Source organism: Morone saxatilis, unplaced genomic scaffold (genome assembly GCF_004916995.1).
Source record: "Morone saxatilis isolate NCDOM2014 unplaced genomic scaffold, NCSU_SB_2.0 Contig21, whole genome shotgun sequence".
NCBI classification, from domain to species: Eukaryota; Metazoa; Chordata; class Actinopteri; family Moronidae; genus Morone; species Morone saxatilis.
The window spans coordinates 1551758-1565625 of NW_023339774.1; the positions used below are offsets into that span (position 1 = coordinate 1551758).

Sequence of the window (13868 nt, forward strand, 5' to 3'; positions counted from 1 at the left end):
ATTTAGAATAAAATAGATGATAAAGCAGGGTATGCTTTAGGGCGTGGCTATCTTTTGATTAAAAAGTCATTCTCAGTGAGTCAGGAACTCAGATCAAACTGTCAAACTAGGCAGTGCTGATCAAATATAAATCAAGATTCTGTTACTGGGTTGACTATTTCTTGCCTCAAATCATATTCCAAACATATTTTAGTGTTCTGTTTATCTGTAATATGAGAATGTATGTGACCAGGTAAGCTGCCATTGTTTCCTTACATGGTGCGCCAGCTCTACCAGGTGAGCTGTCCGGCGCCCCCAACCACCATTGTTTCCTGCTATGAACAAGTTGAAACTAAGCACATCCAATGAGAGCAGCTCAACACGAAACTCACTGCTGCTGAAAAACCACCATGGTGACGTCATAATGCCGAACCCAAGGCTTCAAAACAGTACTCCACAAACCAATAGGTGATGTCACTATAGTTTCACACTCTATCTCCAAGGAAGTTTCCACGGTAACTACGGCCAGACTTATTCAAATCTCCATTATGAAACATAGTTTTCAAAAAAATAAGCCTGATTCACTGGAGTAAAGCTGGTTTAACAGTCCTCAGCTTTGAAACATACATGCCTTTATTCAGTAGACGCTATACTTTCTTTTGTTCAGTGTGAGAAAGGCTTCATGAAGGAAGACTTTGACAGACATTCATATTTGGACCATCCTAGTTAAAGGAGAGAAGGGTTTCTTCTTATTACCCCAGTTAGCTGAGTAATTTCTGGGAAGGGTATTCTAATTGAAATGATTAATTTGGGAAACCTAATTATGTTTCTATGTTAAAACTCATTGCAGAAAATATTCAATACAAAAGGGAAGATGTGGAACAAGACTCCGGGGAGACAGGAGAAGTGTGTCACTAGGTGGTAGTAGATACAGAGCTGCTTTTGACCTTTAAGATGACACAGATGATTGATGTAGGGATGTGAGTTACAGTTACATTCAGTCACTTCACAGAGAAACGTGTCAAACACTTGTATGTGAATGGACGTTATATTGGGGATCCAGGGAGCTACTCACAGGAACCAATCAACCGCAATGATGAGAGTGATGTCATCGGTAGGAAGTCCAACAGAGGTCAGTACAATCACCATGGTGACCAGGCCTGCCTGAGGGATGCCAGCAGCTCCAATACTGGCTGCAGTTGCTGTGATACTTGATTGAAGAAAAACATGCAGACACATTGAACAAGATTTTTTGCATATGCATTTTTCTTACTTGCGACAGAATCAGCTAATATTATCCTCTTTTGTTCATTTTTACCTGATGGTGATGATCTGGCCAAAGTTCATCTCCATGTTGTTGACCTGGGCAATGAAGATGGCTGCCAGTGCCTCATACAGAGCCGTCCCGTCCATGTTGATAGTGGCACCGACGGGCAGAATGAAACGCGTGATTCGCTTGTCAATTTTGTTGTTCTCCTCCAGACATTTGAAGGTGACAGGGAGGGTGGCCGAGCTGGGAGGTGAAAGAATGGAAACGGGTTAAAAACTACAGTTTGAAGGATCAGTCTTACATTTCTGGGAAAAACACTTTTAGAGGTGAATAGTTTTGCACAGTTCAGTTCAAAGAATTATAGTCTGTAACCTTTTACTTGTTTTTAGAGCTTTGATCGGACCTAAAAAATCAGGCCTGACACGACCCAAACACCAAAAAAATCCAAACCAAGCCTGAACGACAGAAGGAGTTTTGTGCCTGTGCCCAACCCGAGGCCGACCAGAGCCCAACCTGAGCCCCACCGTTGAGCTTTTAGCAGTGGAGCTGGCCAATGTTTAGCCTAGCTTAACATTAACACAATTATGTGGCACCAGGAGCCGGGGATTGAACCAACAACCTTCAGATTAGGGAACGACCCACTCTGCCTCTGCACCACATTGAATTGAATTGAATTGAATTGAATTGAATTGATAACGTCATATTTTTGGAGTAAAAGCTGATTTATACTGTATCAAATCAACACCGTGGGTACTGCCTCATGCCTACACCGGAGCGTGACGTGCATCTACCCAGACATGTCACTACACATCGCGGTGACGCAGAACGCAACTGTGATTTGTCCACTTGGTGTGTGTGTGCGCTGTCTGAGAATGGGAGGTGACTCATGCTAAACCCAGACAAGTTAATAATGCACAGACAAACGGGCACATGTGGGACGCTATCTCACTGCATGACATCCTCCTGTCTCCCCCCTCGTATTCCCTCTTCCTTTCTTTTCATGGCAGCAGGGGAAAAAGCTAATGAGGAAAACACAAGACAGACTAAGAAGAGAGACAAGGGAGAGTTTCACAGTGGCATAGAAACCCCACTGCCAGCTAGTGTTATTTGCAGAGCAATGCAGACACACCGGCGCAAGTATAAATGCTCACAACAATGTAGGTCACTTTCATAGGCTCGACGTAGAGCCTACGTACAACTTTACCACTGGCTAAAGCAAATGTGTCCACAATGAGACAGGGATCCTTTTATTGGTCAACACTACACCTGGAATTCTATTGGTTGGGGAATTTTGGGCAAGCAGCCTGAGTGCAAGAATGAGGGCTGAAGCCGAAGCACAAGAAATGACTGCAAGCCAACAGTTTGAGCCAAAGCAGAGCAAATCTCCGTGCATGTAGGGCCTAAGTGAGTGTGAGGACAGGGTTTGGAGGGAAAGGGTTCACGCTCATGCTCTCAAATTAAAAGACCACACTCTTGCATAATGACAGGAAAAAGAAACCTATAACAAAAATGTGTCCAGCAACTCCAAAGCTGTATGTCTATGTTGCCAGGTTTGCTCAAAATCATGGATAGGGGTGTAAAGATGAACTGATATGTGTCTGAAAACTAATATGAGAATCACAACCAATGCAAGAGTCACCGGTTTATTATGGCAACATCAATACAAAACCCAAACTCTGCATGAAACTTTCAAAGTAACTTCAAGCCATTTATAACATTCACACACGGAAAGACATGCCAGGATCACAGTGTACAAAACTGCCTTGAATATTTAGTGTGAAGTAGAGCAAACATGCAAAAATGTTTTGGGTAGTTTTAAACTTGACAGACCTAGACTAGGCCTGTTTCCACCTGCTCTTTGTCTTTGTGCTAAAAACTAGGCGTAATAATCATCTGTGCACTGGTGCCCCCATGTTCGAAAACACACAGCAAAAGTGCCCTCTTGGCTGCCCCTATGGCAGATAAAACACAATAAAATGCCCTCCACGGGTGCCCTTCCAATGGACAAAACAAGATAAAGTACCCTCTAGGATGTCCTTCCAGTGGACAGAATGTGGTAGTTGGTGCTTTAGAGTTCTAACACTAACCCTGAATAAGCTGTTTCACCATAAATGCATCACAACCTTCTACAAACTGGTAGCTGGTGCCCCTTTTATTATTTTCGCCGCTGCCCCTCAAACAGCCTGAGTTCACCACTGCAACTGTAGGTTTGACTGCAAACAAGCGTAGTTCCCAAAATACAGTTTCTTACAGGGAATAATTGTTGGTGTGGTAGTGTTGGACATGACTCACCTAGAGGATGTCCCCAGGGCTGTTATCAGAGCTTGCAGGAGGCCAGCAATGAAGACAAATGGGTTTTGGCGAGTGATGGCAAAATAAAGAGTGGGAAGAATAAGAACAGCATGGATCAGTAAGCCAATGATAACTGTGATGGTATACATGCCCAGCTGACCACCCATCTGTGTCAGATCATCCATCTCCACAATCTTTCCTGCAATCAGGAACAGGATACCAATAGGAGCATACCTGACAGAAAGAGGAGGAATAGCGAGTTATTGAAGTGTGATAGTAATGTTTGTTTTGCAAGAAACACCTCCCGCTGAAAGTGAAGTCTTACCACATGATGATGGAAACCAGGCGCATAATAGCTTCATTGAGACTGTCAAAGAAATCCCTCAGGAGCTGGCCCTGCTCCTTCATGTTGCCAATTATTAGACCAAAGCACATGGAGAAGACCACCAGCCCGAGGGCGTTGACCCCGTTCACCTGACCCTGCACCGGGATCACTTCCTCCCGGGTGATCTCCATGCTCTCCTGGGTGCCGTTGGTTGAGTTGAAGAGGCTGTCATTCACTGTCACTGTCACATGGACTACTCGCTTTCCATATTTGGTTTTGAACTGGAGAATGAGAGAATTAAAGGAACAAGTTTATATGAAACAGAACACTGCACTAATGTCAACCTTCAGAATCAGGTAATATTACTTTAAGTTAAATTACCGTTTTGTGTCTTCCTGGCTCATTCTTACCACTGGGGAAAAGTTTTCTAGTAGACTTGAAGTGTAACTAAATTCTACAAACTCCTTCCCTCCCAGCAAATGTAAAAAGAGTGACAGACTGACCATTGCGCAGTGTAGAATAAATACTGCTGCCAGCAATCAGAGCTAACCGAGCTAACCAGCCATGAGCAGCTGCTGTCAGACTCTCCATGTCCGCACTGGAAACACAGAGTGTCAGCGGGAACAGTCACTAGAAGCACATTCACAGCAATTTGTAAATTCTTTGTACTTGTGTTGTGAGGTTAGCTAGGGGACATTATGGTTTCCCATGAAATCACAGGACAAGTAGAACAGTGGATTGTATCTCAGCAACCAGTTGGGTAACACGATGTCTTTGGAAATAACTAATAATTCTCCCTTTATTTTTGTAGTTAGAATGACAACCTGAAGGCTGCTTTGAAGTGATTGTTTTTTAAAATAAATGAAAGAAACTTTAAGCTGTACTAATAAATATTGTTATGATACCAGATGGATCAAATGACTGTGTGATGATAAGAGGTCACTCTTACAAACTCTGCAGGTCCCTCAGCTCTATGTAGCTTTTTAGCCAATTTTGGTTGGTAGAGACCATCACATGGACACAAACACGACTTCAGTTAAATGCTAATGTTGCTACTTTAGTCAACTTTATGAGGAGATAATATGTCAGCGTTGTGTTTTCAGCTAGTTCCGCTGATCTGAAGCGGCCAAAGCAATTATCACAGATTAAGATTGAACTGAGTACTGTTGCACCCCTATTATTAACACTGTGTTGTCTCAATGTATCTTACACCAACAATATCCATTCCTTATGGAGACACATGAACAAATACATATGAGGAGTAAAGCCAACACATTGTGACTTGCTAGCTATCAAACCGAGATTAGACTGGGAATATAATGACTGGACTGGGTAAGGGATTTTTTACAGTCTCCCGTTTGTCAGAGAGAGAGAGAGCACAGAAATGCAAGGGGAGGGAGACAAAGAGAGAGTTTTGGAGCTAACACACTGGCTTTGGGTTCAGTATGAAACATTTTGTGAGCTGTCAGCCCTTAGCTAGGTGGGGTCTACATAAATCAGTTAGGGTCAGTCTAGGGCCACAATATCTGGCCCAGTGAAGTATTCTACCCTTTGCCTTTACTCTAGCACTTTCCACTTCTAAAAGTGGTTGAAACTTCAAAGGATGAACCTTACACACACATAAATTTGCTCATTAGACATTACATGTTTTTATTAATAAGCAGAGTATCATTACATTTGTTGGGCACACTCCATGTCCTAAGCGGCTCTAAAGAATTGAAAAAAACTTTTGCTTGCTTGTTGAACACTGCAAGGGTCAGGGGTGGCTTGCCAAAATATTACCTGTTTTCATGGATACAAAGCCCTGCAATTTTAGTAAATGATAATTGTAAAGCTCACCTGCTGTGTGCAGGCTTGGACCAAGTTTGGTGGAAACATATTTCTGAAATGAGAAATCACAGTGATTAAAAGATGATGTTGGCCAGTTACGAACTTTGGGGATATTATAGTTCTTCTATGCAGGCTACCTGATCAGATCTAAGAAGGCATCAGCAGGACTGACTTGCTCTATCGTCTGCTGCTTTCCAAACTCCTCTTTGGATCCTTTTCCTGGGTGGATGATGAGGACGATTATGATACCGATGAAGACTGCGATAAAGGTCGTGGTCATGTAGTAAATCACGGCTCTCATACCCATCTTTCCTGAGGCTTTGCTGTCCAAAGCTGCCATTCCTAATGGACAGAGGGTAGAAATGCAGTTGGTTTGAGTGTTATTACACGGCTTTGTTGAATACTCGATTCTGATTGGTCGATTATGGCATTCTACAGTCTGTTATTTCTGAATAACAGATTGCTGCTCTATTTGCAATTCTGTAAAAAAAAAAATCTAAATTTACAAGGTTCTTACTGTTTATTTTACTGCTTATTTAAAGAAATTTTCATTTTTTCATATAAAAAGTTAAAATACATTTGTAAATATTTTTTTCCCTACAGATATTTACTATTTATTTAATAGATTACACTTTTACACAAGTTTAATATTTTTTATATATTCCTAAAATTATGTAAAATGCTGTGTTAATTGACAGATAACTTATAATATATGGAAGAAAAATTACTCTAATTTCACAAAACTTTTAAAATTCAGATTAAAATAAGATCTTTAATTAAACATTAAAAAGGCAAAAATTACAGAAGATTTTATGTCAAATTAAAGCTTAAAAACTGTATTTTAATTGTAGAATTAATAAAGGATTTTTATCAGTCAGCTGCTTGAATATTTATATTTCTTTTTTACTGTTTTCTTTGTAGTGTAGTCTATGGAGGACCACAGGGGAAGATATGAAATCATTTAAAAAAAAAATGTTTGGTGTGAAGTTATTTCCTTAGTAAGGAAATTGTGAAAAAAAAAAAAAAAGCCCTCAGGGTAATGCAAGACCCAAGCCTGTCAGGATTTATTTCACTATAATGACCCACTTGCTACATTAGCACTTACTCAAGACATTAAGACTATGTTGTGGTGAGGTTGTCTGTCTAGTATTTTAATCAGCAGGCATATTATGAATTGATTATATACTGCACATCAGGTGGTTCTTACATAGTCTATTAAAATCTTATATATCTGAACACTTTGGAGTGAAGTATGTTTCCATGCAATGGAATTTCTCAATAAGAAGAACATCCCACATTTTCTTGATGTTTTTTTCTGCTTAAACATTAATGAAGGTTATTGCAGATTATGAAAGGAAGGAGGAAAAGAATCATTGCACTTCCACCCAAACCCAACTGTGATGTAGTGCAGGAAGGGTTAAATGCTGAAAATTTTCATTGTAGTTTGTCACTCATTAACATACATTCCCCTATCAGTCAGAAAAAAAGCAGTTATTCAAAGAAAGTTTCTCATAAGTGGGGCAAATTTTGAGTTTCCAGATTCTGGAAGTTTGGATAGTCAGTGGTACAGTAGATGACTGACAGGGCACACTCAAAGCTTGGATGGGCAAAGATTTCTTCCTGGTTGAATTATTGCTACAAATGATTAGCAACCACCTAAAATGTCTTTGATAAACTGATTAAAAAAGCATAAGGAAAGAGGTTAACTGGATTCCCATGGTGCATTTCGGTAGAAACAGCCAATTGATGAACCAAACATAGACAACAGTAAATTTAGAGGCCACAAGGATGAAGCACCTTCTGTAATTGATTTGAACCACGTCTTCTGAATTAGTGGTAGTCTCTTCATCGCCAAGCTGGGGGTGAGGTTAGCCTCCTCAGTGATTACTGGGTTGTAAAGATGACCTCCCTGTGAACTACCTCTACCAAGCTGTCTCTGTCCCAGCACCAAGCAAGCCCAATCTTTTATATGTTATAACACCCATCTGAAACACTGTTGATCTTTTCTGAATTTGAAAAATACTACGGTTTGTGTTTCTAAATAGTTTCCATTTACCATAGCTCCAGTTTGTGTCTCTCATGTATGACAGGTACATTCGAGTCAAAGAGCTAAGTGTCTGATTTCCCAAAACAAAAATAATTACCCAGTGACCTTTTGAAAATCCAGGTGCGTGTTGAACAACACTTCGGAAAGTATTTGCTGAATCCTCAAAGGCTCTTCTAACCATCTGGATGAACAAATATTCTGTCGGCTGCACAATAAAAAAGTTTTTTAACTTGTTTCCCAAGTCGTTTTTTGGAGATGACATATCGCATTGAATTTGTAAAACACACACCAATCTGATAAAATTGCACGGTGAATATTGAATGTTGAAATGCTGACATGTAAGTAATGTAGTAAGACTAGTTGTGGCAGAGTCTAATAATATAAATGTGATTTAAAAGTTGGATAAGTCATAATGTATGAAAGATGTGGAATATTGTGTATAGGATAAATCAAAAGTATTATAAAGTGGATGGAATTTGAGAAATTAATAAAAGAAAGTCCTGTCTTGTGTGGTGGTTGTGTGGTGTGTGTGTGTGGTTTTTGTGTGTGTGTGTGTTGTTGTGTGTGTGGGTGTGTGTGTGTGTGTGTCAAACTGCTGTCTGTGTGTCAAACTGCACTAGCCAGATCACAGCAGTTGCAGAGCTGCTTTGTTAGACCCATTTTTGATTTTCCACTGCTCCCTTTTTGACTGCTCATCACATGAACATGGATGACCGCTGAAGAGAAACTGAATCACACCTCTGAGAATATAGAAGAAAGTGAGTGTTGACAAGTCCTATACCCATGTATGACATCATTTGAAAATGTGTTGTACCTGTTATTAGACTGGAGATCAGTAAGGGGAGAACAAGCATCTGAAGCATTCTCATTAAAAGCTCTCCGGGGAAAGAGAAGTACTTCACTTCTCGATAGGTCATCTTATACGGACGGAGAGCGAATCCCAGAGCGATACCTGCGGAGACAATGACAGCAAGGGCCTGTGTGTTATATGTATGTGTGTCTCCATTGCATTGACAAGACTCTGACTGAAAGAAGTCTTTTCATTTAGCTGGCAGATAAATACACACCTATAATAACTGCCCCAACTGTAAAGAGCACAAAGGCATTCTTCTTGAGGAAAGCCTGGATGTCCTCTTTGGAGATCTCCTCCACTTTCCTCTTTGCCTTCATGGTGCGTATGTGAATGCCTTCCCTGAAACGCTGCATCCTGCTGAAGTAAACCCAAATATGTCCATTAGTGCAAATAGAATTTGGATAGACTTTGGATCTGAAAGAAGAAATAGGGGTCGAAATCCACAGCCTTCATTCTGCGCAAAAATGCAAGTTTGGCTCATGCTAATATGAGTCGTCAATAGACAAGTCAAAGTGTGTGTCTTCCAAAATTACAATGCTGAGAAACAGAAGGCAAATATTATGCAGCGAAAAAGCTACGTAATTTGTTTTCAAATCAAGGTCAATGTTTACAGTGTGATTAAAGAAATCAACCAATCACACTGTGCGGAACAGACGTCACGTCAAAACTCATGGCGGACCTGTTGATTGTTTATGTTTCTCATCACCTTGTATTATATGACAACGGACACAAAAATGATACAGACAATGTGACAAAAGTGAGTTGGGATGACAATTGCTCCGTCTGCACAGAATGCTATGTGGGATTTTCTGACGGGAAACTGAAGCTGTTATATCCATCGATGCCCTCTTCAGAGCCCACAAAAAATAATTACTACTGATCTACTGCTGCCCCAATAAGTTTGTCTGTTGTGTATGTGTACATTTATTTGTATGTTTTTACATTCTAATTTACTTACTAATTTGCATTGCTGTCTGTCTGAATAGTTTTGATACTCCATATTTGCAGGCGAGTATTTCGCTTTTTCATGACGTTTATTTGTCACGTCCTTGTGGAAAAGTTCAAATTGTTTGCTTTTTTCTACATGAAGCCAAAATATTTTGTTCACTACAGGGCTCCCATCTTCCACTTACTACAGTACTTCAAGGTTACGGGGTCCAGTTTTAATGCAATTTGGAAAAATCCAATGCATTTGTGATCTAATGGCCAGCAGACCCGACGGCCACAAGGGGGCACTAGTCCTTTACTGTCAACCATTAAACCTACTTTGGAATGAATGACTTCCCACCTCTGTTAATCCCTCAATGCCTGAAGTTGTGCATGTATCGTAATGTTGGTCTAAATGCGGCCTACATGCAAAACACATTTTAAGAAGTCGATTTATTCGCACAAGTTTGAATGTTTGACTGAGTGTTCAGAGACACCATTAGCCGTCTATGGTCTGGGTGTTGAATGTGTTTGTGAGTAAATGAGTGTGTATGAATGGTAAATGCACCTTTACACTTTACCCATTCACACAAATTCATACAGCAATGGCACAGCATCCGGAGAGTTTTGGGGTTTAGTATCTTGTTCAGGGATGCATCGACCTTCAGCAGGACGATCTGGGGATCGACTGACTTCAAAACAGGCCATGAACTCTCTTATCTTTCTCTTATCATGCCCCTGGTTGTCTTATTTTTGCTCCTGTCTCTGCACGTTAAAAGGACAGACGTAGAAAACTGTTTACATCTGGATTTTCCAGGATACTCTCAAAGAAACCGGCAATAAGCAGATATATTTTATTGGTTTCCCCTGAGTGATCAAGAATGGACAAAAATGAGACATGTAGCTGTCCACATTACATAATATCAAAGATAGAGCATCTCAGAGTTCTGTGTACAGAGTTAGTTCAGCAGGAAACACTATCCAGGCGGATTTCATACTAAAATGGCAATAACTTGGAAGGACACCCTCTTTGTTTTCTCAGATTGCTAAAGCTTTATCTTCAGCAGAACTTTCCAATTTATTGTATTTTTATTTACAATAAAGACTGCAGATTTTGTTCCCCAATCTCAAACAGTGAAGTGGCATTCGAAAGGAATGTCTTCACGACCAGTATGAACAGAAGAAGGAACTGCAGCGTCCATTAACTCTTTCAACATAGAAATGGGCATGTGAGTATTGTTTTAATATAGACTTTAACACAAAATGCACATAATTTGCTAAGATACAACCTTATATATAAAGTGAAAAACACATTATTTGACATTTAATCTCAAGTAGAACATTATGGGACATTAAAAGGACACTAAGAAGATGATGATTCATTTATAACATCATACAGCATTCACCCTGCTATTAAAAAGGTCAGTTCAGGCCATAAAACATACATTCTCACATCACCAAGCTAATAGTTTTGGTTTGGATTTTTTCAATGTTGTGAGCACAACAACTGAAATTCCACTCCACTGCATTGGGGTGGAGACAGAAATCTCAAACACCTGACTGGTTTCATTTTTTTGTGATCAGGTGAACTGATCCTTTAATATCCAGGTTTCCTCCTTCTTTTATTGTCTTACACTCATATATTTTAAAGAACCCACTGCATTTAAAACCCCCAGTACCCATACATTTTAAAGCAGAACAAATAAATACACACATACCTCTTCAGACCGGTGTTTGCTCTTCAGCTCTCAGTGAGGGGCACTTCAGTGGTCTTGCTCGTCCTGGAAGCAGCAGCCGAGGCAGGGGAAGGAGTGCAGGGGTTTTACTGGTGCTGCTGGGAGTCAGGAGATCAGGAGAGTGACTGGGAGATGGAGCTCTCCAAGAGTCTGGGAAAGAGTGCTCTCCTGCACCTGCTGTAATTGGGAAAACAAGGGAGGGGAGACATCAAGAAGAGAGACAGAGAGAGGGAGGGAGGGAGACTAAGAGGACAAATTAGAAAATGGTCCTCCCATAATAACACTGTTAGCCCTGTGACACAGTTTCAGGTAAAGCCCAGATGTATGAAAAACTTTGTTGAGACTTGTAATGAGAATCATCATAGAATTATTTGCTTGGGGGAATGATACATCTAAAATTCTCCTTACCTCTCATCTCACCCTTATTTCTTTTCTTTTTCTCACCTCTTCCTACTTTCTCTTCCTTTTTGTTTCAACTTTACTTACTTTATTGGAGTTGTAGACACACATTAGGAATTATTTCAGGCATAAAACAATAACCAGGTTTAATTGATACGCATCATCTCACTCGGGACGCGTTATAGTTCGAGGTAATTCCGCAGAGTAAATGACACACCACAATTAGCTGAAAAAAGTAGAGCTCGTGCAGTAATAAGTGACCTCACTGTATGGAAAAAATATTCCCTGGTGAAGTTGAATATAATTAGTGAAGAATACCCCTAAAATCAGGTCACGTAGCCTTTTACAAACACTATTCCCTGGTCACTGTCGCACTAATGAATGAAATATTTCTGTAGATGTTTGTTAGTGATCCAAACTACCTCAGAAATGTAGTTATCTATAATCTACCTATATTTTTAGACCCTTTGGTTTAGTTTTCATTTATACCTAAAATGGGTTGAAAATGAGCTGTCTGTTAATTTGATATTTTATGTGAGATCCAAGGCAGAAATATGCTGAAGAAGATACTAGAACATACTGTAGATTACTTGTTCCCAACCTGGGGGCCCTGACCTCCACTAGGGGTCACCAAAGGTTGCTGATTTTAATGGGTACAACTTTAAACTTATATAGGTAGGCCTATATCTTAACATTTAATTCATTTGTGTGAAAAATAAAACTAAATGAAATGTTTAATCTCACAAGATGAGAGCACATTGAAGAACACAGGCTATATTCACAGAGCCCTCGGTCTCTGTTAAACGGCCTCGTCCTGCATTAGAAAGGTATGCAGTTAAAACAACCAAAGAGCTAATAGAACAATGAGAAGAAAACATTGTATAAATTAATAATTAACACAAGGACTTATGTCCACTATGTAAATGTGCCAGATTTAGCCATACAGGCTTATTTTCATCTGCAGTCCCTGGCAGGTTAATAGCATATTAGAAACATTAAAAGAAAACAGAAACAGAAAAAGGCAGACCATGGAAAGTAAAATATCTGCAAATTTGATCATGTTTTCCCAGTTAAAAAAAAAAAAACACATTTTACAATGATGATATGAATTTGACTGAACCTGACTGTAATGTGGTCTCACACACTGTCTGTGCCTGAGTACATGAGACAGATAATGTGTGACAAAACCGGGCTCGTCCTAGTGCTCCTGATTGTTAAAATCCTTAAAAATACATAACACAGACAAAGAATTGTATAATGTGGTTGTATGTTTTAGCTTAGCTTTTGGTTTTCTGGCTCACAACTTTACTGTTTCTGCTCACTCTCTTAACAACAACAGCAGGCAGTTCTGATAAACCCACTGTACACTACCTGCTTAGCAGGAAACAGCAGGCAGACACAGTTAGAGACTAGCTGGTGAACATAGTGGAGCAATGAATAACAACAAGACCAAGACCGGCCAACATTCAAAAGAACATAGAAAATAAAAGTAAAAGACACAACAACCTAAATAACTATTGACATTGCCATTGCCATCTTATACACTTACATATTCAACTAAAATGTGACATTTCCTCAATTCATTTTATATTTTACAGTGCTATAATGCATAGACTCATTGCAAAATAAATTTTAAAAATGGCTTTGGAATTTGACCATTTTACTTCATGAATATATTTCCCAGGTTTAATAAGCAAGATAATGCCAAATAACATTTGTATCTATCTTGTTGTTCTCAAGCTAAAACAAAATGTGTAAAAGGTTCAGTTTTATAACCGCCTCAAGTATCAGTCCAAATCCACCTGGACAATAATAAAAATGGAATAAGTGTTTCCTCATCCCTTCCACAAAAAACACATCTGTAATCAATTCTAAACTGTTCAAGTACATTTGTCACTGGATAAATTCTATGTACACTGCAAGCTCTGACCATGATACATTATCCTTTAACATGTAATCTATTGCACCACCATCAGGCCAAAATCTACTCATGACAAACACTGTGCTCCATGATGGGATATACTGAAAATAAATTAATTTTAGAAGAACACAGCCTAGTATTACTTACGCAACCATTCAGGACACTGACATTGGTAATATTTCTGATATAATACTGGGGCAAATAACAAGCTCTGTTTCACATCAGATACTAATGCTTTGGTTGCCTCATTCTGATAAATAAAAACAGGAGGTAAAGTTGGTGGCCAGTA

General features: G+C 39.5%; 1 protein-coding gene across 2 annotated transcripts in view; it reads right to left on the minus strand.

Annotated features, from left to right (window-relative positions):
* The window catches only part of LOC118332700 (excitatory amino acid transporter 1-like), a 13534-nt gene extending 2103 nt beyond the window's left edge, over positions 1-11431 (minus strand). The window contains exons 1-9 of one of the 2 annotated variants that reach the window (XM_035668099.1): positions 11242-11431; positions 8811-8953; positions 8558-8695; positions 5834-6038; positions 5706-5748; positions 3867-4147; positions 3542-3775; positions 1298-1492; positions 1055-1189 (exon numbers count right to left, since the gene is read on the minus strand). In XM_035668099.1, coding sequence (XP_035523992.1) covers positions 1055-1189; positions 1298-1492; positions 3542-3775; positions 3867-4147; positions 5706-5748; positions 5834-6038; positions 8558-8695; positions 8811-8949 — 1370 coding nt within the window. In that variant the 5' untranslated portion in view covers positions 8950-8953; positions 11242-11431. Of the gene's footprint in view, positions 1-1054; positions 1190-1297; positions 1493-3541; positions 3776-3866; positions 4148-5705; positions 5749-5833; positions 6039-8557; positions 8696-8810; positions 8954-11241 lie in introns of those variants that run through there. The other variant, XM_035668100.1, reaches the window with a different exon arrangement.
* Between the last annotated feature and the right edge of the window lie 2437 nt (positions 11432-13868).